Raw genomic sequence first — 22,051 nt, 5'->3', positions numbered from 1 at the left:
AACAGCACTCTCGGGTCTTCAAAGGCACAAAGAGCACTCCGGGGGCTGACAGCCCACTCTAGCCGCTGCCTCCTCCCAGCTTCCTGTCCCCATCTCTTTGTGGTCCAAACCCTTTCCTGAGGTCTCTCTTTAGTGGCCGTCACTCTCTCCCTGACTCACAAATTTGCTGCCTTTTCGTCTGTCCTGAGGGCCGCTCTCTCTTCCCTCCTCTCTGTCTCAGTTCTCTCCACCATGACACCCTCCTTTTTTTTTTTCTTAAAGATAAGTCGCTCACTCTGTCGTCCAGGCTGGAGTGCAGTGGCGCAGTCATGGCTCACTGTAACCTCAACCTCCTGGGCTTAAGCGATCCTCCCACTTCAGCCTCCCAAGTAGCTGGGAGTGCAGGTGCACACCACCAGGCCCAGCTAATTTTCGTGTTTTTTTCAGAGAAAAGGTTTTGCCATGTTGCCCAGGCTGGTCTCGAGCTCCTGAGCTCTAGTAACCCTCCTGCCTTGGCCTCCCAAAGTGCTGGGATTACAGGCATGAGCCACCACGTCTGGCCATGTCTGGCTTTTTTCTTCCACTTGCCCCCTGCGCCTGGAGGGTTCTGCCCATCTCTGGCCACCTGAGACTCTTACTTGCAAGTCACACCTAGGAGGATCCACTGTCCCCACCCTCACCCCCAGTCACCACCTCCAGTCTAGCCAGCAATGGGTAGACAGGCCTGTAGGGGCTGGGCAGCTGGGTCTTCCTTACTTAGGGGAGACTCCTGAGCTGGCCCCACCTCCTGCTTCCCTGGGAGTCCCCGGGAATTGCCTTTGAGGCCCCCAAGCCCCAGGAAGGAGGGGTTTCTTCTGGCATTTGCAGGGTCACAGGTGAGGCTGGAGGCGCTGCTGTCCTCAGCACCCAAGTCTCCTGCCTTCTCTGGGGTGCCAGCAGGAAACAGCCCAAAGAGACACAGAGGCTAATTTTGCCCTCACCCTGCCCCTACCGTGACCCCTCCTCAGTAAGTGGCACCGACACCCACGGGGCCAAGTGCAAGTCTGGGGGTCACCTTGACTGGAGACCCTCCTCCCGCCACGTTCTTTGAACTTCCCTCCATCCGCTCCAAGTCTCTCCCAATGCCATCCTCAGCCCTGCAGCAGCCCTCACTCCCGATGCCGTCCCACCTCCTCACCACTCTGCCCCCACCTGGCCAGCCCATCACCCTCCAGGGCCCAACTTGGAGCCCCCAGGACCTCCCCGTGCCCTGCCTGATGTCCTGCCTGTCCCTACAGAGCCTCACTTGGTCACCACCCAGTCCTGGCCCTTGCTTACTGTGGCTGCACCCCGAGGTGTCCTCAGGGTCTAGCAGGTGGCTGCCCAGACATGGAGGTGGAGGAAGGAGTGGGTGGGGATGGGCTTGTCTTCCCAGGCCTCCCTGCCTGTCCTGCTGGCCACAGCCTTGGCTTGCCCAGGAGAAGCCCGTGGGCCACACATCCCACTGCCAATCCCACAGCGTCCTTTCTCGGGAACACCATGGGGAAAGCTGTGGCACCAGCTCCTTCCTTTTGCAACTCTGATGAATCTCACCCAGGGATTTCAAGGCCCCTGGTCACACCAGGATCATAGGCCTCCCCCATCCCCTGGACACACAGAGACACACCTGCATTCAGGTCAGGCCTCGCCCACTCTCAGCTATATTTCTCCCCAAGCCGTGTGTCCTCAGCTGTAGAATCAGGACCATAAGGAAATTCCCTCATAGGGTTCTTGTGAGGACGGCACGATTTATGTAGGGGATGCTGACACCGTGCCTGGCACGTGGGACGCACTCCACCCGTGGCGGCCGCTCCCATGGCTTCTCAGTGAGTTTTCCAGCCACACTGCACTTCTTAGACAGGAACACTCCATACGATGTCCCTGTCCTGCACTGGAGGGCCCAAAAATCTGAAATAAGAGGAGGAGTGCGTGTGAAGCTCCCAGTGGAGCGTTTGGCACCTGTCCAGCATGTCCCCAAGGGCAAGTCACGGCTCTGAGATTCAGTGTCTCCTTCTGCAAAATGGGCCAGTAGTGGTTCCTCCCTCCCAGGGCTGAAGTGAGGATGAAATGGGATAATCCACCCCCGTCCCCACACCCTGCAGGTCATCATCATTGCTAGCAGTTGTGTGGTGGAGCAGGTGCTCTTGAGGGAGCGACACCTCCAGGTGCTCCCCTGCCCTGCTGGCCCCTCTGCAGGGAGGTGACACCCAGGCCCCTTCCCCTGGGGCAGCCAGCTCATGCCCGTCTCTCTCCCACAGGTGCCGCTGCAGGTTCCTTTGGCAGTAAGTACACGCCTGGGGAGGGTGGCCAGGGCCCCCACTGCACGAGCCTCTTTGCATGTCCTGGAAAAAGCAGGAGAGAAAAAAGGGGCTTCAGTGTCCCCTCTGGGACTTGGGCCTATTCACTCCCTCCTCTAATTACACCCCATCTGCTTCTCCACCTCTCCCCCCTCCACCTCCCCCCCTCCACCCGTCCCCACTTCACATCATATGCCATGTGTCATGTGTCATTTTGCTGTGGCCTGCGGCCCAGCAACTCTCAGGCTCTCCCAGGCGCTCCATCAGTGCTGCTTTGGAAAACGGGACAGGACTTTTTGCAGGTCTCTTGGCCCCTGGGTGGGCTCCCTGCTCCTCCTGCCACCCATGCCTCTTCTCTCACCTGGATCTGGGAGAGCAGTCTCTCCTGCCAGTCAAGAGTGGGGTGACCTTCCCCCACCAGGGGCAAAATCCACCCCCTAGCCTAACCATGGGGGCAGCCTCCCTCTGGGCAGCCTCTGCAGCCAGCTTGTCCCAGGGCTCTGCTCGTCCAGGTCAGCTCAGGTCCCAGGGGAGTCGGACCAGGGAGGGGCATCTGCAGGAGGTGGGGGTCCTGAGAGTTCCCCAGGAGGGCGAGGGCGACATGGTGCCCACAGGTTATCAGTAAATGTCATCGAGACTGTCCCCAGACACTCACAGGGCGCCAGGCACGGTCTCTCATTTCAGCCTTGCAAACCCCTCCCCCTGGGAGGTCGCCATCTGCTCTGAGAGGCAGCAGGAGAGGACTGGCCAATGTCAAAGAGCCAGCCGGGAGCAGACCCCAAATCTCAGAAATGCTTCTGGGGTGCACCGTCACCCTCCACCAGGGCTCTGTGGGGCCCCACATCCCACCCAAGTTGTCCCTCCCGGACCCAGGGGGCCCCTGGCTGGGAAGCCAGTGAGCCGAGAGGGCGCCAGAAAGAAGCTGGACCCTGAAGGGACGCTGGTCTGCACAACCGTCGTAAGTTGCTTCTCTGTGGTGTCCCCACCCCGGCAACCCCCCAACCCTCTCTTGCTTTTCCCATCTCTCACCAGGCATCAGCAGGTCCCAGAAAGACCCCGACCCCAAAGGCCCTGTGGCCACTGCGGCCACCACAGCCATGACAGGGGCCCCTACTACTCCTGTCCCCTCCACGTCCACTGCCTGGGCCCCCATGGCGCCCAGCACCCCACAGCCCACAGGTGGGTGCCAGGGTACAGCGACCCCTGTCATCCCACCCTCTCCTGCTTCTAGCCTGGGTCCCTGCCTCTCTTGGGGTGGGAGGGTCGGCAGCCCTGGGCAGAGAGCAGGGGCTTGGCTCTTAGAATAGAGACGCTAGAACCCTAGAGCTGGGAGGCCACAGGCCAAAGGGGCTTGAGGACACCTGGGTCAACCTGTTCCTGAGCCCAGCCAGGGGATTCAGGGATCAGTTCAGCTTCCAAAATCGTCTTCCTCCTGCCCTTCAAGCCATTGCTTGGAAGGGCTCCCAGATCACTGTGGCCAGACGGCTGCAGGAACTGAGAGGAAAGGTGCTGGGGGCAGCGAGGCCATCCTGACATGCAGCCAAAGACTGGCCTTATCTCCCAATGGTGCTTCTGCCTCCGTGGTCCCTGGAGCCCCGCCCACACCCTGTCCCCACCTGGCCCCCAGGGCCTCTCTGTCCTTAGCCCCTCAGGAGCGCACCGGTGGGATGGATGGAGCAGGGTTAGCCCAGAAAGCAAATGTCTCTGATCAGCAGGGCAAAGGGAGCCTCTGGAGCTGAGTTTGGACACCGTGGGCTGCTGGGAATGTGGAGGCTGTGTGTGTAGTGCAAGGCCAGGCCAGGGCCAGACGTCCTGCCCCCTCAGGGGTCTGCCACAGACAAGCATGGAAACCTGATTCTCACTCCCCTCCAATGGAGGGATTCACGTGTATTCAAGGCTGGGGGTGCTGGGGTGGGCCTCTGCTCTTACCTGGACTCACCTGGGGAGTATCCCTGCACTCTGTGCAGTGCAGGTGCCAGGGATCTGAAAGGATTTATCCTTCCCAGAGGGCACCAGGAAGACGATGACCAAGGGGAATTCTTCCTGGTCCCAGCCGGGGAGGGGTGCTCCAATAGCCTGCCACACCCTGTCCCCCGCCACCCTGCAGGGAGGACCTGGTGGGGACTCCTGGCCCCTTGGGTAGTGCCCTGGCCCTCCATCTCTCTGATCCAAGGAGACCTGCCCCACTGATCCTTCCCCCTGGGGGGGTGGCATTTCTAAAGGGCAGAGTCCCCTCCATCAGCTCCTGCCTCGGCCTGTTGCTGGGTGGACACTCAGGCTCCGCAGACAGGGGCAAATGCTGAAAGGCCTCCTCCTTCCTAGGCCGTCCAGAGCGGCTCCCCTGGGGGCAGCACATCCCACCTCTTTCGACATCCTTCGTGTTCTGCGGGAGGCATTTACAGGAGGCAGGGGCTAGCCAAAAGATTGGAGGCTTTCAGGGAAGCCTCCTGACCCAGGAATCCTCTCTGGGGTGGAAGACGTGGGTCACTCTGAGAATTCTGGGCTTCAGACATAGGTTGGCCCAGCCACAAGGGACCTGTGCTTTGCTGCTGAGCCTGTGGTGGGCAGACAGAAGCAAAAACAGTGGTGGTGGGTACTGTGCCTGTCTCCAAACAGGGGTCTGGCTGGGAGGCCAGATACTCTCCATATCACATGTGCAAGTGCACACATGCACACACACACATGCATGCACACACACAGGCATGCACACACACATGTACACACACACACACAGAGGAATCCATTTGCAGAGCTGCTTCTGACTTGGTGCCAGGGCAGCCGTGGGAGGCTGGGCAGATTGTGCAAAGTTGGGAATTAAAGAGGAAAAGTCAGAGGCCAGAGTGGGAAATGCGGGGGAGGTGAGGGTCCCCAGGACCCCCTCAGTGAGCAGAAGGCACACCCTCCCTCTCGGCAAGACAGTGCTGCTCTGCACCCTCAGCCCTGTGTCAAGAAGTGGGACATTAGGGGAGGAGGTGGCTCCAATGTGACAGCCAGTGGCCCTCACAGCCCACATCTAGGGGCTCCTCCCTCCTCTTCAGCAACTGAAGCCCCTGTCCAGAGCCCCCATTAATGAAAACGATCATTGCAGTAGCTGAGGGTGAGTTCTCCTGGGCTGTGCTCATATCATCGTATCATCATATCATTGTATTCTGGGCTCACAGCTCTGTGAGATGGAGGCTGTTATTTTCCTAGTCCCACAGGTGAGGGGATCGAGGCTTAGGAAGAAGCAGCTGGATTTTATGATATGTAAATTACACCTCAATCAGGCTGTTTCAGAAGAAAAAAGGCAGCTGCTCAAGGTCCCAGAATTATGGAGAGGCACGGGCAGGATTTGAACTCAGGGCTCGCCAACTCAGCCACCCAAAGCTATTGTCCTGAGGCCTCCAGGGGCTATGAGGTAGAGCTATCTTTTTTTTTTTTTTTTTTGAGATGGAGTTTCGCTCTTGTCGCTGAGGCTGGAGTGCAATGGAGCAATCTCAGCTCACTGCAACCTCCGCCCCCCCAGGTTCAAGCAATTCTCCTGCCTCAGCCTCCCGAGTAGCTGGGATTACAGGCACCTGTCACCATGTTCAGCTAGTTTTTGTCTTTTTAGAGAGACAGGGTTTCACCATGTTGGTCAGGCTGGTGTTGAACTCCTGACCTCAAGTGATCCACCCGCCTCAGCCTCCCAAAGTGCTAGGATTCCAGGCGTGAGCCACCACACCCGGCCAAGTAGTGCTGTCTCCAAGGCCTGGCTTGCAGGGCTTCCCAGTTCCAAAGGAGCAGACCGGGCTTCCATGGGGCCTTGGCACAGCACACAGGCCATGGCGAGAACTTGCTTCCCATACACCTGAGTGTGTCCCTGGGCAGCCCAGCCAGGACTCTCTCCCTCCCCAAGACCCTGGTCCCTGAAAGATCCTGAATATCCCCGAGTGCCTCCCAACAGGTGCTTCGGGCTCTTTGACCAGAGTCCAGCTGGGCCTCTGAACTCCTGGGCCAGATGTTTCTCCCGCCTGCCAATGTCAAGCTGTCTGGAGGACAGCACTGCGGGTGGAAAACGCCGCTGGAGACACTAATCCTTTCCTGGGCTGGGCCACGGAGGATGGAGGGAGACAGGCTCTGAAGCAAATGCCTTCAGGGCTGGCTTTCTCGTGGCTCTAATTAAGCCCTTGCCAATTTGGGCCTGGCGGCCTCATCTTCCCACTGAACATCATATTAAAGTCAATTCATGTCCAAAGCTCCCCGCTCCCAGCTGGAAAGTCTTCCGCACTTGTTAGCTGGTAGCTTTTCCTTTTCTTTCCCCACAGCCACCGTTGTGTATAATCCCTTCAAGAAGCGGAAAACAGCAGCGCTCCCCTGTCCCTCTGGGTTTGTCCTTTGAAATTTGGGCACAGGGCAGTTCTTTGCCAGCCCTGCCTGCCTTCCTGGCTGTGTGTCTCGTTAGTCTACGGGCTGAGCGTTGTGTCATTGGTTCATGCTGGGGTCCCTGGTGAAAATGGGCCCAGGCCAGGGGTCAGGAAGGTAGAAGGGCAGTGATCAGGGAAGCAGGTCAGATGCTGGGGGAGGCTCCGGTCCCTGGATTGCGGCTGGACAGGAAGGACGCCTTCCAGGACACTTCCGGACACATGTAAGATCTTGGCCGGAACACATGTCCCACTTCGCAGCCATTAGCCAGAGACATCAGCTCAGAGAGGTCTGGGCCCAGAGGCGGGACCTGGTCTAGCTCTGTCCTTCAGTCAGAACGGGGACCGCACAGGGAGTGTAGAAGGGTCTTGCTGAAGAATATGCAGATTCTCAGGCATGGGTTCACCTCTCATCTATCTGGCTTTAAGTCTGCATGTGCCCTCCACAGGCTGCAATAGTGTAGATGCTGCCTCTGTAGTAGATTTGGACCCGGTTCCTTTGGCCAGTGTAGACAGAGCCTCTCCTTATAGTGCTGCTGCTTCTAAGGGGCCTGTGGGGTGCGGGGCTGTGATGCCTCAGTATGTACCCAGCTTCCCTCAGCACCACCCCCTCGCATAACTTGGTTTCTTCTCTTCTTCCCCCCAAGAGTGGACCAGGCCATCTACGGCTACCCCTCTCTCAAGCAGGTGGTCCCAGGTGGCCGCCCGTGCAGAAGGTATGGGGGGCAAGGCCTGTGATGGGCCTGAGACCCCAGGGAAGCACCCTCTTAGACTCATAGGCACCCCCCCTGTAGTGGAAGTAGCAGGTGTGCATGGTGGGGACCTGAGGTTGGAGGGGGGCCGCAGGAACCAACCGAGGGCACGGGTGTAGAATGTCAGTGCCTGGGGAGCTCTAGGGCACAGTGGTGAGGGAGCGGCCTGGTAGAGCAGGTCTACCAGCTCTGCCCCCAAGCTCACCTGCTTCAAGAGGTTTCCATGTGGCACCCCCACGCCAAGCCCTTCCACCAGCACTCCCTCCGAGGGCTTCGGAGTCTGGTAGAGGCCCTGCCTCCCACGACAGGAACCCCCCTCTCCAGCCGCCCTTGCTCACAGGACACCTGGGCAGTTGCTGGATCAGAGAGAGTCAGAGGGGGCTTCCTGCAGGAGCGGGGGCCATGAGACCTCGGAGGGTGGACTGTGGCGGGTGAAGGGAGAAGGCAGCCGGGGCAAAGGCTTGGCAGTGGGATGGCAGGGAGCCTGACAAAGTGGAAAATGTGTGCGTTAAAGGAGGGAGGGCGGGGTCCTGGAAGACACTGACATCCTCCTGCTACGTGGGAGGAGACACAGGGCTCATCTGTAGCCATAGACAGACATGCCAAGGAAACGTGCAGGCCTGCCCGACTCTCCAGAAGGGAAAGTGTCCCTGGCCCCAGCTCACCAAGCCTGGGTGGGGAATTAGGGCCTGAGGTCTAGGGAACAGGTGAGCTGTTCCTTCCAGCTCACATGTTCAAATTTCCTCCAGCCCCAGCTCTGAGCAGCGAGCAGGGCTTTGAGCGCCCTCTACTGGCAGGAAGCTCTGGCGCTGGAAGCATGTTTAGAGAGGGTCTGAGGTTCGGTTCCTAGAAACCTGGAGGACCTGGGCCTGGTGTCCTCTGTGGTGATGGAGACAGAGCTGGCGGGAGCCATCGCTCCTTACCCTGGGCCAACCAGGGCACCACAGACCCCCAGAGGGAAGCCAAGGTAGTGACGATCCCGGGACAGTGGCCTGCTCACCCACAGATAGGGCGTTGGGGTCCCAGCGGGATTCTGGGCAGTGGAAGGCAGGTGCCGTCCGTGTTCCTGGCTTGACAGCACTTGCGAGTGGGACTCCAGGGACAGCGAAGGATTCACTTTGGCTGGAGCAGAAAGAGTGTTTCAGAAAGGAAGGGAGATGCCAAAGTCCTTAAATGCCAAGTTTAGTCTCTGGGTTTGATGCTCCAGGAAATTTGGAGAGGCGGTGGGGAGAGCAAGAGACGGGCGTGGTGTGCAATGTGATGTCAATCCATCTAAAAACAGTTTGGCTTCCAAGAAGGCCTTAGCAGGGCGCGGGGGGTGTCAGGGGTTACAGAAGTCATTTGGAGGATTAATCCAGCCAGATGTGTCCATGGTCTCAGAGAGGGGACCAAGGGCAGGGCTGATTTGCAAGCTTGGGATGTGCTGTGTTTCCTTCAGGAAGGGGCCCCACCTCCCTGGGCTCTTTGAGGAGAGGGGCTGTGTGATTTCAGCCCAGAGGGGCCTCTCCCTCCCTCACATCTGAGCAGGCGACAAGGCTGCCTGCCCTAGAGCTGGCCCAGGGTGGCTTAGAAGCCTTTGCTGGGCTCTTCCCTGGGCAGCAGGACCATGACAGATGAAAGAACCTGTTTCTCATCTCTCCAAGCTGTGGGCACCCCTGCCGCTGCCCCTGCCCCTGCCAAGGGCTACAAACTTTTCCAGCTCAAGCCCAAATCTCCTCAAGTGATGCCTATTGAAGAATTCCAAGGTAAGAGGATGGACCTGGGGCCCCATCAGCCCTCCCTGACACCTGTTCCCCATCCACCACTGGAAAAAGACGGCGCAGGATAGAGGACCGATGCCTGGCTCCGAAAACCCTCCTGGAGTAGCTGGGTCAAGGTTAAACTGAGTCTCTCTTCCCTACAGGCCTCCCTCCCCAAGGGAGCTGGGAACAGGTATGAGTCAGAAGCCAACTTGGGCACAGTGGGCAGGCCACACAGCAGGCAGAGCAGATGCCAGAAATAGCCCGTCCTGGCTCCCCTGGGAGGTGTGGCCCAGGGGCTCGTCTTGGTTGAAGCAGAATCTGGGACACACGGGTCACCGATGCTGCTCTTTGGGACACTTAGAGGATGCCTCATCTCCTCATTATCTCTGGAGGGACAAAGTGAAGGGGGCAGGACTAGGTGGCCCACAGGTGGGAGTGCCCACCGTCTCTCCTGGGCACAGGCTGTTTCTCCAGAGTCTCCCATGCCCTTGACCACTGGGTCAGTCCCTCCTTATCCCATCACAAAAGGGAAGCTGGATCCTCTAGAGATACACAGATGGTGTTTCGAGAGGGTGGCCGGTGTCCTTCCTTGTTCGGGGGCAGCCACATTGGCTTTCTTGCTGGAGGGTGGGTGGGTGGGTGAGTACTGTGTCCCTTCGTAGGAACATCAAGGGATGCCCCCCCATTCTTAGGGATGGTGACCTTCCTCACCAAATCCTCCACTGACAATGTGGGATTCACCTCCAATCCCTGAGAGCCTTGCCCCAGGCAGTCACGGGCTTGTCTGGTCCTTGGAGCGGAGCTGGTTAGGCAGGGGTCAGCCTGAGAACCACGTAGGGGTGGGGTGCAGGAGGCAGCAGGACATGGTGGTGGTGGTCCTTGGTATGAAACCATGTGCTTCCAGGAGCAGCGAGTCAGAAGCCGGGCCAGGACCAGGGGGAGGCATGCAGGTTCCCAGGGCTCCTGCTTTAAAGTGGGACTCACTCTTAGCATCCTGCAAAACAATCAAACTTGCAGAAAGCTCAGGCTAATAAGAAAGGGTCTGGCAGGTGGGCGTTTTCCTCCCAGCCATCTTCCAAAGCAGCATGGGCAGGAGCTCCTGGCCCATTGCATCTTGTCCAGCGTCCATCCATGCATTCATCCACCCAAGGATACCACGGCGAGCGCCGTGAACCCAGGCGCTGCCCTCCCCCAGTGCACAGCCAGGTGGCATGACCCTGCCCTCCTTGCATGAATCACTTTCTAATCACCCCGGCATGCGGGCATCCTTCAGCGAGCGCTTGGCCCTGGTGCCCAGCCAGGCATTAGCAGGTGCTGCCCACTGGCCCTCCGTGGTTCCCTGCCCACAGGGCCAGGTGGGAATCCCTGGGCTCAGCCTACTCAGGTTCTCCTCTGGGCTCAAAGCAGGGAGGCCTCTCTCTTCCTGAATCCAATGGAAGGGTGGGAGGCCTAGGGCACCTTCCGGTACCTTTTCCAAAGATGCCTTCCTCCGTCCCTGCATGACCTGGGGTGAGTCCTTCCTCGCCCTGTCCCTCAGTTTCCCTGAATGCTCGCTGACCATTGGTATTTCTCCCACTTGGCCGGCCCAGACTGCGAATGCTACGGTCACTCCAACCGCTGCAGCTACATTGACTTCCTGAATGTGGTGACCTGCGTCAGCTGCAAGCACAACACGCGAGGTCAGCACTGCCAGCACTGCCGGCTGGGCTACTACCGCAACGGCTCGGCAGAGCTGGATGATGAGAACGTCTGCATTGGTGAGAGGGCACGGACACGGCACAGGGAACTTGCTGGAATGCGTGCAGGGTGCACTGCCCTGCGAGGTGGCCTCTGGGGCCCCCTGCATCAGAATCACCTGGGGAGGCTGTGGGAATTCTAACTCCAGGGCCCACTCCAGTTGAGCATCTCTAAGGACAGAAAGCTCCAGAAACTGCTCTATTAGTAACCTACCCTTGCGGTTCTCCGGTAAGTTTTGCACTGGAGTTGCAAAACTTACCAGTGGCCTTTCCCTCTCTGGGCAACTGGAGGGGACACTGACCCTTCCTGGCTCCAAAGAGCTGTGACTCTGGCAGGTGGCAGGCACTCAGTGGCAGAGGCCACTGAGCATCTGTCTGGGGCTGGTGGAGGGGGAGGGTGGTCCCTCTCCATAGCTCCTTTCCAGAAAGGTGGAGGAGCAGCCTATCCCTTCTCCTGCGGGGGCCCAGTTGGGGGCCAAAAGATGGCCTTGCTGCGTGCATTTGGGCAAGTCCCTTCCCGTTCCTGGGCCTCAGCTTCCTCATTCATCAAATTGGGAGGCAGATCAGATCAAAGGTTTTCAGCTCTTTTTTGTGGCTGAAGCTTTTCTTCAAATGCTTTACCAGCCCAGGTCTAGCTATAAAGCTGCTCTTCACCCCTGGTGGGCACCCAGTCTGCTTTCTTCCAAGTTCTACTCAAGGACTGGCTTTGGGGTAGAGAAGGAAGTCCATCAGGGCCCTGGGCCTGGGCAAAGACCAAAGCCATGACCGCCAACCAAAACGCACCAGCCTGGAATGGTTGCCCCTGTCGTCAGTAGAGGCCAGGTCTCGGCCTCAGGGGCTGTCCCCCAACCCTGCCCAGCCAGGCCCCTTGGGACACCATCGCCCATCCCCCACCCAGCAGGAGGCTCTGGCTGCCCAGAGGAGGGGCTCCTGCAAAGCTGGAACTGTCGGTCTGAATTATGGCGGCAGCCTTCAGATAATTCCATCAACTCTAAGTGATCAAAGCCGCTGACGTCACAGGGGGCCAGCTGCAGGGACAGGGCAGGGCCTTTGGATCCAATTGGAGGTGCCCACACCCTGGCACCCTCCTCCTCTCCCTGGCTCTCCCTGCCTCCACCCCCAGAGCCAGCACTGAGCTGCAAGGTTTCTCAGGGTGGAGGATATTCACCCTCTCCCACAGAGCCCCAAGGCAACCAACTGGGCCCACCCCGGGAGCAGGAATAGGCTGTTCCTCCACTCCCCTGCAAAGGAGCTATGGAGGGGGGCCACCCCCACAACACAGCAGCCCCAGACATGCTCAGTGGCCTCTGCTGAGTTTCTGCCACCTGTCGGAGTCATAGCTCTTTGGAGATGGGAAGGACAGCGACCCCTCTAGTTGCCCAGAGAGGGGAAGGGGCTGACCCAGGCCACACCAGTGCCAGGGCGGGGAAGGTGGGGCTGGGACGTGTTTGATCCCAAGGAAGGAAGCCAGAGTCTTCTCTCCAGGCCTGGACACCCTGGGAAGTCCCCACCCGCCGTCCAGCCGCGGGCTCACGTGGACCCAGTGTGGGGAGCATCCCCTGGGGAGTGTGGAGATGCTCCCTGCGAGGCCGGGAGAGTGGGGGTCCGAGAAGACGGCGCCCACAGGTAGCCCTGACCGCGCGCCCGTGCCCGTGTCCGTCCAGAGTGTAACTGCAACCAGATAGGCTCCGTGCACGACCGGTGCAACGAGACCGGCTTCTGCGAGTGCCGCGAGGGCGCGGCCGGCCCCAAGTGCGACGACTGCCTCCCCACGCACTACTGGCGCCAGGGCTGCTACCGTGAGTGCGCGCCGTCCCCCGTGGGCGGGGCCTGCGGAAAGGGGACGGGGCAGGACCGAGGCAGTGGGCGGGGCCTAGTGGGACGGGGCAGGGCCGGGGAGGTGGGCGGGGCCTAGTGGGACGGGGAAGTGGCGGTGGGCGGGGCCTCGCGAGACGGGGCAGGGCCGGGGCAGTGGGTGGGGCCTAGTGAGAGCGGGGCAGGGTTGGGAAAGTTGGCAGGGGCCTGGTGAGATGGGGCCGACCCGGGGGCGGTGGACGGGGCCTAGCGAGACGGAGCTGGCAGGTGGGCGGGGACAGGATGCTGCTGAGGTCCGGGGCCGGGCCGAGGGGCGGGTCCAAGAGCTCGGGGCGGGGCCTGATGCGACCTGAGGCACGGTGGTGCCTGGTGGGAACTACGAGAAAGACCGAGCTGGGGTTGGTTGGAAAGGTATTTGCGGGGACAGAGGGAGGGAGGCTGTCTAAGTCGGCGTTAGCCGCGGGCACAGGGTGAAAGGAGGCTCCAGGCGCGTGGAACAGCACGTGCACAGCTCTGGAGACTGCAGGCGCGTCTGAAGAACAGCACCGAGGCCAGTGGGGCGGGGAGAGAGGGGCAGCGGTGGGAGGCAGCCGGGGGCCAGATCTCGCCCGGGCGCCGTCACCCTCCGAGCGGGGACGTTTCGCACCCAGCGCGCCTGGAGCCTCCTACATCCCCGGCCCAGACGGCGCCCCCGGGAGCTCGCACACCCTGCTTCTCAGGAGCTCGGAGGTTGGCGGGGGGACCGGGCCACGCCCCGTGCTGACCGCCCCCTCCGCCTGCAGCCAACGTGTGCGACGACGACCAGCTGCTGTGCCAGAACGGAGGCACCTGCCTGCAGAACCAGCGCTGCGCCTGCCCGCGCGGCTACACCGGCGTGCGCTGCGAGCAGCCCCGCTGCGACCCCGCCGACGATGACGGCGGTCTGGACTGCGACCGCGCACCCGGGGCCGCCCCGCGCCCCGCCACCCTGCTCGGCTGCCTGCTGCTGCTGGGGCTGGCCGCCCGCCTGGGCCGCTGAGCCCCGCCCGGAGGACGCTCCCTGCACCCTGAGGCCGGGGGTCCCGGGGTCCCGGGGCGGGGCCGGCGTCCGAGGCCGGGCGGTGAGAAGGGTGCGGCCCGAGCTGCTCCCAGGTGCTACTCAGCAGGGCCCCCCGCCCGGCCCGCGCTCCCGCCCGCACTGCCCTCCCCCCGCAGCAGGGGCGCCTTGGGACTCCGGTCCCCGCGCCTGCGATTTGGTTTCGTTTTTCTTTTGTATTATCCGCCGCCCAGTTCCTTTTTTGTCTTTCTCTCTCTTTTTTTTTTTTTTTTCTGGCGGTGAGCCAGAGGGTCGGGAGAAACGCTGCTCGCCCCACACCCCATCCTGCCTCCCACCACACTTACACACACAAGACTGTGGCCGACGGCCCCTGGCCTGTGCCAGGCTCACGGGCGGCGGCGGACCCCGACCTCCAGTTGCCTACAATTCCAGTCGCTGACTTGGTCCTGTTTTCTATTCTTTATTTTTCCTGCAACCCACCAGACCCCAGGCCTCACCGGAGGCCCGGTGACCACGGAACTCACCGTCTAGGGGAGGAGGAGAGAAGGAAGGGGTGGGGGGCCTGGAAACTTCGTTCTGTAGAGAACTATTTTTGTTTGTATTCACTGTCCCCTGCAGGGGGGACGGGGCGGGAGCGCTGGTCACCGCGGGGGCCGATGGTGGAGAATCCGAGGAGTAAAGAGTTTGCTCACTGCTGCCTCCACGGCCTGTTTTCTTTCTGTGTTGGGGACGGTGGGCAGGTGTGGGGCTTACAGAGGAATCCACAACACAGCCTTAAAGAAACGGTTTCCCTACTGGGGCCACCATTTCCCTGGGCCTTTCTGTGGATTCCAGCAGGCAGTGCCCCCTCCCCGCAGGCTTGGCTGGCAGAGTTTTCCACCCCGCAGCCAGGCTGCAGGTGCCCCACCTGTTAGGAGCCTCCCCACACTGAAAGGCTGCCTCCCTCCTTTCCCAAAAAAGAAATCCGGAGTGTATTGGCCCTTTTCTACAGAAGTCCAAGGGAAATGACTCAGGGAGAATCCTAGCAGAGGTTGAATCCAATGCTCTGATTTATACTGTGTCTCGGTGGCCACCTCCGATGGATGTGTCATCTCAGACCTGTTGCAGCCAGAGCCTCAAGTCCAATATCAGGTGAAGCTGAACCCACAATTCGGCCACCGTCTCCTTCCAGAGTTTCAGATGGCCAGGTGGGCAGAGGCGGGCAGTGCAGAGACCCCAGACGTGCCGGCCCTGTCCTCCCTACCTTCTCAAGATTAGGAAGGGGTGCTGGAGGGGACAGGGGCAGCTTGGGAGTGGTGAGAGGAAGCTCCTAGATTCGGGGCTCATCCCCTGGGGCCTCTGATTCAGAGGATCCAGCAGTTCTCCCAGCCCCGCTTGGTGTCTCCAGCCCTGGGGCCACACTTCCCCCTCGGTCCAGCCTCCTGCCCACCTATGTTTATTTCAGAGCAGTGCCGGGGGTCCGGTCCTGGTTGCTAACTGCTGCCACTGCTCCACCTGCAGGTGCTCCCAGCACTGGCTTCTGCCACCACACCTGTTCTTTCCCGGCTGCGAGGTTTAGACCTGGGTCCTTCCCTTGAGTCCCCAAAGCTAAGCTAAGACCAAGTGGAACAAACTTGGCCTTGGGGACAGCAGGAGATTACAACACAGAAAAGGAGGGGGAGGCACAACGGGACACTGCATAGGACTCACAGTGTCCCGAGCCCACACACCAGCCCCTCCTGGCCTCCTCTCTCTGCTCCCACCCCCAGCACCCTGCTGACCCGGAAGTGCCTTCCGACAGGCCCTGCATCCTCCTGCAGCTGGCCCATCTCTACCCTCACATTCTTCCTTACGCACAGAACCCCACTGCCTGGGACCCAAAGTGCCCAGATAAAATAAAACACCTCTCTGGGGCTTCTTGTGGATAGGAGTGGCCAGGGGACACAGCTCTGGGCAGTGAGATGTAAGCAGGAGTGATGGGTGGGCTTCCAGAAAGTTCTCAAAAGTCATCCCTTCCTCCACGCCCCACAAAGCCTCAGTTGTCCAAGTTTGTGGCTCTGGTTTTTCTCTCTCATCCCTCCCTCTGCTCTTCAGTCAGCAGGATGGGGAAGGAGCCTTCTTGAGACACTGAGCATAAGAGTGTCACCCTCAGGACAGTGAAGGGTGGAGCCAGGGGTGGAAGTTGCAGAGCCTGGGACACCTGCCTTGGCTGCAACCTCTGCACTGCTTTTATTTATCTACTTATTTTTATAGAGTTGAGGTCTCACTATGTTGCCCAGGCTGGTCTCAAACTCCTAGGCTGAAGTGAGCCTCCGGCCTTGGCCTCCCGAAGTGCTGAGATTACAGGCGTGAGCCACCGCACCGCCTGCCTGTCTTACTGTGTGAGAAAAAAAATAAACGGTGATGTGATTCAAACACTAGAATTTGGGTTTTCTGTTCCATGCACACTTTCCAAGTTCTTGGCCCTCCCTGATTGGCGTCCGGGCCCCCTGAGCCCTCTAAGGCCAGAGAGAGACTGAAACCCACCCTTCCTTGGCCGCAGCCCCCCATGGTGACCCTCAAGTCACCAGGAAGAGGAATGTCCATGACTCAGGCCGAGGAGTCCACCTCTGTCCAGAACAGGACTGCCCCTGCCTTCTAGTGAGCACAGGGCAGCCGAGCAGAACTCACCCCAGAGAAACAGCAGCGCTGGCCACAGTCGGTAAACAGCAGGCACTTCCTCCTAGTCATCAAGATGATAAAATGTCACCTAGAAGCAGAACTAGAGGCAGAACTTGAGACAGGGACAGCAGGGCCCAGCCCCAGTGGCCAGCCCTGGCCGGATCCACGAGGCTGGGGGCCCTGGAGCGTCAATGACATCCCAGCACTGTTCTTGTCTGGAGGCAAGTGGGCCACCCTCTGTCAGGCACCAGTGCCAGGCTGGCATGGGGGCTGCAGTAGAAGCCCCTGGAGCAGAAGGTGGGCGGCTAGGGGCTGTGAAGAGGCCCACACGGTGGTGCAGAGGGCATGCCTCTTTATGTCACCCTGGTGTGTCCCCGAACACCCTCGAGGGGTCTGGGAGGTGGGGGGCCTCTGTGGGCAGTCACTCTGTCCTCCTTGACCTCCGTCAGCTGGGCCCACACTGCGTCAGCTTTTCTGGCACCGGCCTGTGCATCCAGGGCTGGGGAGGTGGAGCTCTTTGTAAATCAGAATGGCAGCCCCAGTCCCCGGGGACACACTCAGGCCCTGACCTCCCCGGAGGGTGGAGGGAATGTTGCCAGTGGCCATTTGGAAAAACTCTGACATCTTCCAGGCAGCAGGAGGAGAAAACAAGGTCAGCAGAGCCAAAAGTCCTAGGCCATCCTCTTTTCAAATGGCACACCCTTGTCCCCAGAGCTCATATTTTGACACCTGGTTCTGGGAGGTGAGGAGGAAAAGGCTCCCGTATTGTGCGGCTTGGATCATCATCACCGCATCCCCAGGCGCCGCGCTTACATTACTACATCAACCCTCACCTGCACCCTAGGGCAAGGTTTTCAACCTCAGCACCATTGACCTTGGGGGCTGGGTAATTCTCCATGGCAGGGCGTGAGGGCTGCCCTGTGCACGTGGGATGTGCAGCAGCATCACTGGCTTCCGTGTGGCACTTCAATGTGCCCCGTCCCCAGTTGTTGCAACTCAAAGTGCCTCCAGTAATTGCCAAATTGGGGGCAAAATCGTCCTAGGTTGAGACTCGCTGCCTCAGGAGGAAAGGATGGTCATGCCCATTTTACAGAGGGTAAGTGGAGGCTGGGAGAGGCAAAGTCACTTGTCTGGGGTCACAGTTTCTAAGAAGCAGAGAGGAGAGTTGAACCCAGGGCTGCCTGACTCCAGAGCCCAGTGTTTCACCCCCAGGCCAGGCAGCCCTGGGCAGGCATTGGGCATCCACTCCCCGGCGGGCAGCTGCAGCTGCCCCCCACCTCCATGCCTCCAGCTGCCTGCCTCCTTTGGCGCCCACAGCCAGGTCAGGCTGAGCAAGGAACCCTGGGGAGCCCAGCTTCATCTGAACCGCTCTGCTATCAGGGAAAACGCCTCCCCTGGCCCTCTGCGGCAGCGTGGCCTGTCCCCTGCCCCCACCCACTCCCCTAAATAAGCAGAATTGCTGCGTCGGCATTTCCTGCCCAGCTCATGCCAGGCATTTATGGGAGCCTGGGGAGCAGCCAGCAGCATCTCCCGGCAGACCTGAGCCCGCCTCCCTGTCTCCCCAGGGGCCTGGTCCATCCCGGCACATCCCAGCCAGAAGAGTTAAGGAAAAGGCCCCAGGAAGAAAAACATTACTTATTTATTTTTCCGTTTAAATCACATGTCACAACTTGTAGGAAAGTTCGAAAATACAGAAAAGCAAAATCATAATAATTTTTCTATTAAACTCACCCACAATTCTTCATCCAGAGCTAATAACTATTAATACTTTTTTTTTTTTTGAGACGGAGTCTCGCTCTGTCGCCCTGGCTGGAGTGCAGTGGCACGATCTGGGTTCACCGCAACCTCCACCTCCTGGGCTCAAACCATCATCCCACCTCAGCCTCCGGAGTAGGGGGAACTGCAGCTGTGCACCACCACGTCCAGCTAAGTTTTCATATTTTTGGTAGAGGCGGAGTTTTACTATGTTTTCCAGGCTAGTCTCGAATCCCTGGGCTCAAGCCATCCTCACTCCTCAGCCTTCCAAAGTGCTAGGATTACAGGTGTGAGCTACCACGCCCAGCATAACTGTTAATGTTTTCGGATAGATATGTCTAGTGTTTTTCCATAAAATAAAACCCACACTCAGACATCGCCCCCCACCCCTGCAATTGCTAAGCCCTAGCACTGAGGCTGGACATGCCTTATTTCAAGGGTCCCTACAGTGATGCTGAGCGTGGGATCAATTAATATAATATGGCCATCTTACAGCTCCACACACCAGGGCTCTGAAAGTGTCCTGGCCAGGGACCTTAGCCACAAGCACCGAAACAAAACACCAGGTGATTTAAGAGGCAGAGGAGATTATTTAAAGGATCACAGACCTCTCAGACACATGTCAGGAGAACAAGGTAAGAGTAGGGAAAGTGGGCCACGCGGTGGCTCACACCTGTAATCCCAGCACTTTGGGAGGCCAAGGCAGGCGGATCACCTGAGGTCAGGAGTTCGAGACCAGCCTGGCCAACATGGCGAAACCCCGTCTCTACTGAAAATATAAAAATTAGCCAGGCGTGGTGGTGGGCACCTGTAATCCCAGATACTTGGGAGGCTGAGGCAGGAGAATCCGTTGAACCTGGGAGGTGGAGGTTACAGTGAGCCGAGATCGCGCCACTGCACTCCAATCTGGGCGACAAAGCAAGATTCCGTCTCAAAAAAATAATAATAATAAAAATAAAAACCAGCTGGGTGTGGTGGCAGATGCCTATAGTCCCCCCCCCCCCACTCGGGAGGCTGAGGCAGGAGAATCCCTTGAACCCCGGAGACGGAGGTTGCAGTGAGCCGAGATCATGCCGCTGTACTCCAGCCCGGGCAAAGAGCAAGACTCCATCTCAAAAAAACAAACAGCTGGGCTCAGTGGCTCATGCCTCTAATCCCAGCACTTTGGGAGGCTGAGGTGGGTGGATCACCTGAGGTCAGGAGTTTGAGACCAGCCTGACCAACATAGAGAAACCCCGTTTCTGCTAAAAATACAAAATTAGCTGGGCGTGGTGGTGCATGCCTGTAATCCCAGCTACTCAGGAAGCTGAGGCAGGAGAATCGCTTGAACCTGGGAGGCAGAGGTTGCATTGAGCTGAGATTGTGCCACTGCACTCCAGCCTGGGCAACAAGAGCAAAACTCCATCTCAAAAACAAACAAAAGAGCAAAAAAGAGGAGGTAAAGTGGAGTCAGGAAGGGCACCCAGTATCCCGCCCAGGGTGGCTGGAGAGCCAGAGCTTCAGATGCTGCCCTGGGCGCTGCCCTGGGCACATCCCTCACCCCCAGGGCTACCCCCTGCTGGCCTCCCCACCACAGCCCCCACCACCCACCCGCACCCTCCAGTCCAGCATTTGCCACTCCAGCAAGGGGGGTGGGCTCTGTTTCCTCAACCAGAGGAAGAAAACAAAGAAAGAACGTCCACCACGGAGCGGGTGTGTAAGTTGCCCGGGGTTGCACAGCCAGGAAGAGCCAGAGGCCAGGATTCAAATGCACTCTCTTGGGCAGGCTGCACAGCCCTGCACCTTTTTTTATTTTATTTTTTCCCTTTATTTATTTATTTATTTTTAACAACAATGGCCTCATCGTATACACATCCTTCTTTAGCCTGCTATAAAAACTTAGCACTGTATCTAGACTATCAAAGGAGGCCTTTTAAAATAGAGAGGCCGGGCGTGGTGGCTCACGCCCACGATCCCAGCACCTTGGGAGGCCGAGGTGGATGGATCTCCTGAGGTCAGGAGTTCGAGACCAACCTGGCCAACAAGGTGAAACCCCTTCTCTACTAAAAATATAAAAAATAGCTGGGCGTGGCTGCAGGTGCCTGTAATCCCAGCTACTCAGGGGGCTGAGGCAGGAGAATCGCTTGAACTCAGGAGGCAGAGGTTGCAGTGAGCTGAGATCATGCCATTGCACTCCAGCCTAGGTGACAAGAGTGAGACTCCATCTCAAAAATAATAATAATAATAAAAGAAAAAAGAACTGCAAGGCCAGGCACAGTGGCTCATGCCTGTAATCCTAACACTTTGGGAGTCCAAGGTGGGCGCATCACTTGAGGTCAGGACTTCCAGACTAGCCTGGCCAACATGGCAAAACCCCGTCTTTACTAAAAATACAAAAATTAGCTGGGCGTGGTGGCAGGTGCCTGTAATCCCAGCTACTCGGGAGGCTAAGGCAGGAGAATTGCTTGAACCCGGGAGGCGGAGGTCGCAGTGAGCCTAGATCATGCCACTGCACTCCTCTGGGTGACAGAGGGAGACTCCGTCTCAAAAAAAAAAACAAAAAGAAATGCAAAGCCCCACCTTTCATTTTTTGCCCAGCCTCTCACCCTCTTCCCCTCCCAGCCTGGGCCCGCTGGCAGTGGGACTCTGGCTCCCAGGGCAGGGGGTTGCCATGTACCCTTCTGACACCTCAGGGTCTGGCCCAGTGCCTGTGCTCCTGGTGGCACAGGAGACCTTGCTGCCCCACAGGGGCGGCCAGGTGGAGGCACCTGTGGCCAAAGTGCTCCAGATGGCTTCCAGCCAGAGGCTCTCTCCCTGGATGATGGAGCAGGTGGCCCTTGGGACCCAGCCAGGAGTAGCTGGAGTGAGGCCCAGAGTCCTGGGAGCTCATGCCTTTCACTGCTGACCCGGTGCCCGCATTTCTGCCCCTGAAGGGGAGGGCAGCTCCTCAGGCAGAAGGACGGTGAGCTCTGGAACCTGATTTGGGCTTGAAGCTGTACCCCACCACCTGCCAACTATACATCCTTGGGCAGGTTCCTCAGTCTCTTTGTGCCTCGGCCATCTCATCTGTGAAATGGGGATGTTAAAAATAGCGCCTGCAGGGTGGGGCCGTTGTGAGGAGTGAATGAGTTGAGCCGCGCAGTGTTTAGAACAGGGCCTGGCACCAAGTCAGCCATCCCTAAGGGTCAGCTGCTGTGATTGCTTTGTTTCCTCTGTGCCCCCCTCCCCAAAATCTGCTAGGAGGGTTCAGGCTCACTCACACCTCCTTTCTCACTCATCGTATTCCTGAGAACCTCAACGTGACCAGCCTGGCCCAGTGAACCAGACAGACACAGGCTCTGCCCTCTCGGAGCTCCCGGTGGGCCCCTCGCTGCCACCTGCCTTACACACCAGGCAGGATTGAGATTCTTTGTAATCTGCAGAGGGGCCCAAGCTTTTGTGCCAACAAGAAGGACCAGGAAGACTCCCGAAGCCCCTGCCCACCCCACCACCCTCACCTGGCCAAGCCCGGCCTGACTCAGCAGGCCCCAGAAACCTCGGTGCCTGTTCCTCAAACACCCGGACACCTCCTTCCCCTTTCCCCTCCTGCCCACAGAGGGCTTAAGATTGGGGATGGGGTTGTTTGGGGGGTAGGGGATGAGGGCAGAGGGAGGCTCACAGGACTGGGGAGGTGGGGTGTGAATGGGACAGTTGGGGACCAGGAAATGGAGTTTCCAGCGCCCTTCTAGCAGGCACAGCTGACTGTGCCACCTGCCTTCAGAGGTATCCCCATACCCAAGAAAGGACGCATGGGCCCCCTGGCTTGGCCCAGCAGGAACATGAGGGCCAGGCAGGGCCAATTCCCAAGAAGCTGAGCCTGCAAGGGACCCGTGGAGAAGACGGGCCTATAAGTTGAGGATGGGGCTCCTGGTGGCCCCCAC

General features: G+C 59.0%; 1 protein-coding gene across 7 annotated transcripts in view; it reads left to right on the top strand.

The window, feature by feature from the left end:
* The window catches only part of NTNG2 (netrin G2), an 82,943-nt gene extending 66,792 nt beyond the window's left edge, over positions 1–16,151 (top strand). For all 7 annotated transcript variants that reach the window (XM_003822402.5, XM_008975973.4, XM_008975972.4 and 4 more), the window contains 4 exons: positions 2,256–2,279; positions 10,760–10,927; positions 12,571–12,705; positions 13,504–16,151. In XM_003822402.5, the coding sequence (XP_003822450.1) occupies positions 2,256–2,279; positions 10,760–10,927; positions 12,571–12,705; positions 13,504–13,739 (563 nt within the window). In that variant the 3' untranslated portion in view covers positions 13,740–16,151. The remainder of the gene's footprint in view (positions 1–2,255; positions 2,280–10,759; positions 10,928–12,570; positions 12,706–13,503) is intronic.
* The last annotated feature ends 5,900 nt before the right edge of the window (positions 16,152–22,051 follow it).

The sequence above is a fragment of the Pan paniscus genome, chromosome 11 (genome assembly GCF_029289425.2).
Source record: "Pan paniscus chromosome 11, NHGRI_mPanPan1-v2.0_pri, whole genome shotgun sequence".
Classification (NCBI taxonomy): Eukaryota; Metazoa; Chordata; class Mammalia; order Primates; family Hominidae; genus Pan; species Pan paniscus.
Note: the sequence above shows the minus strand (reverse complement) of the source record. Positions and strands in the feature narration are given on the sequence as shown.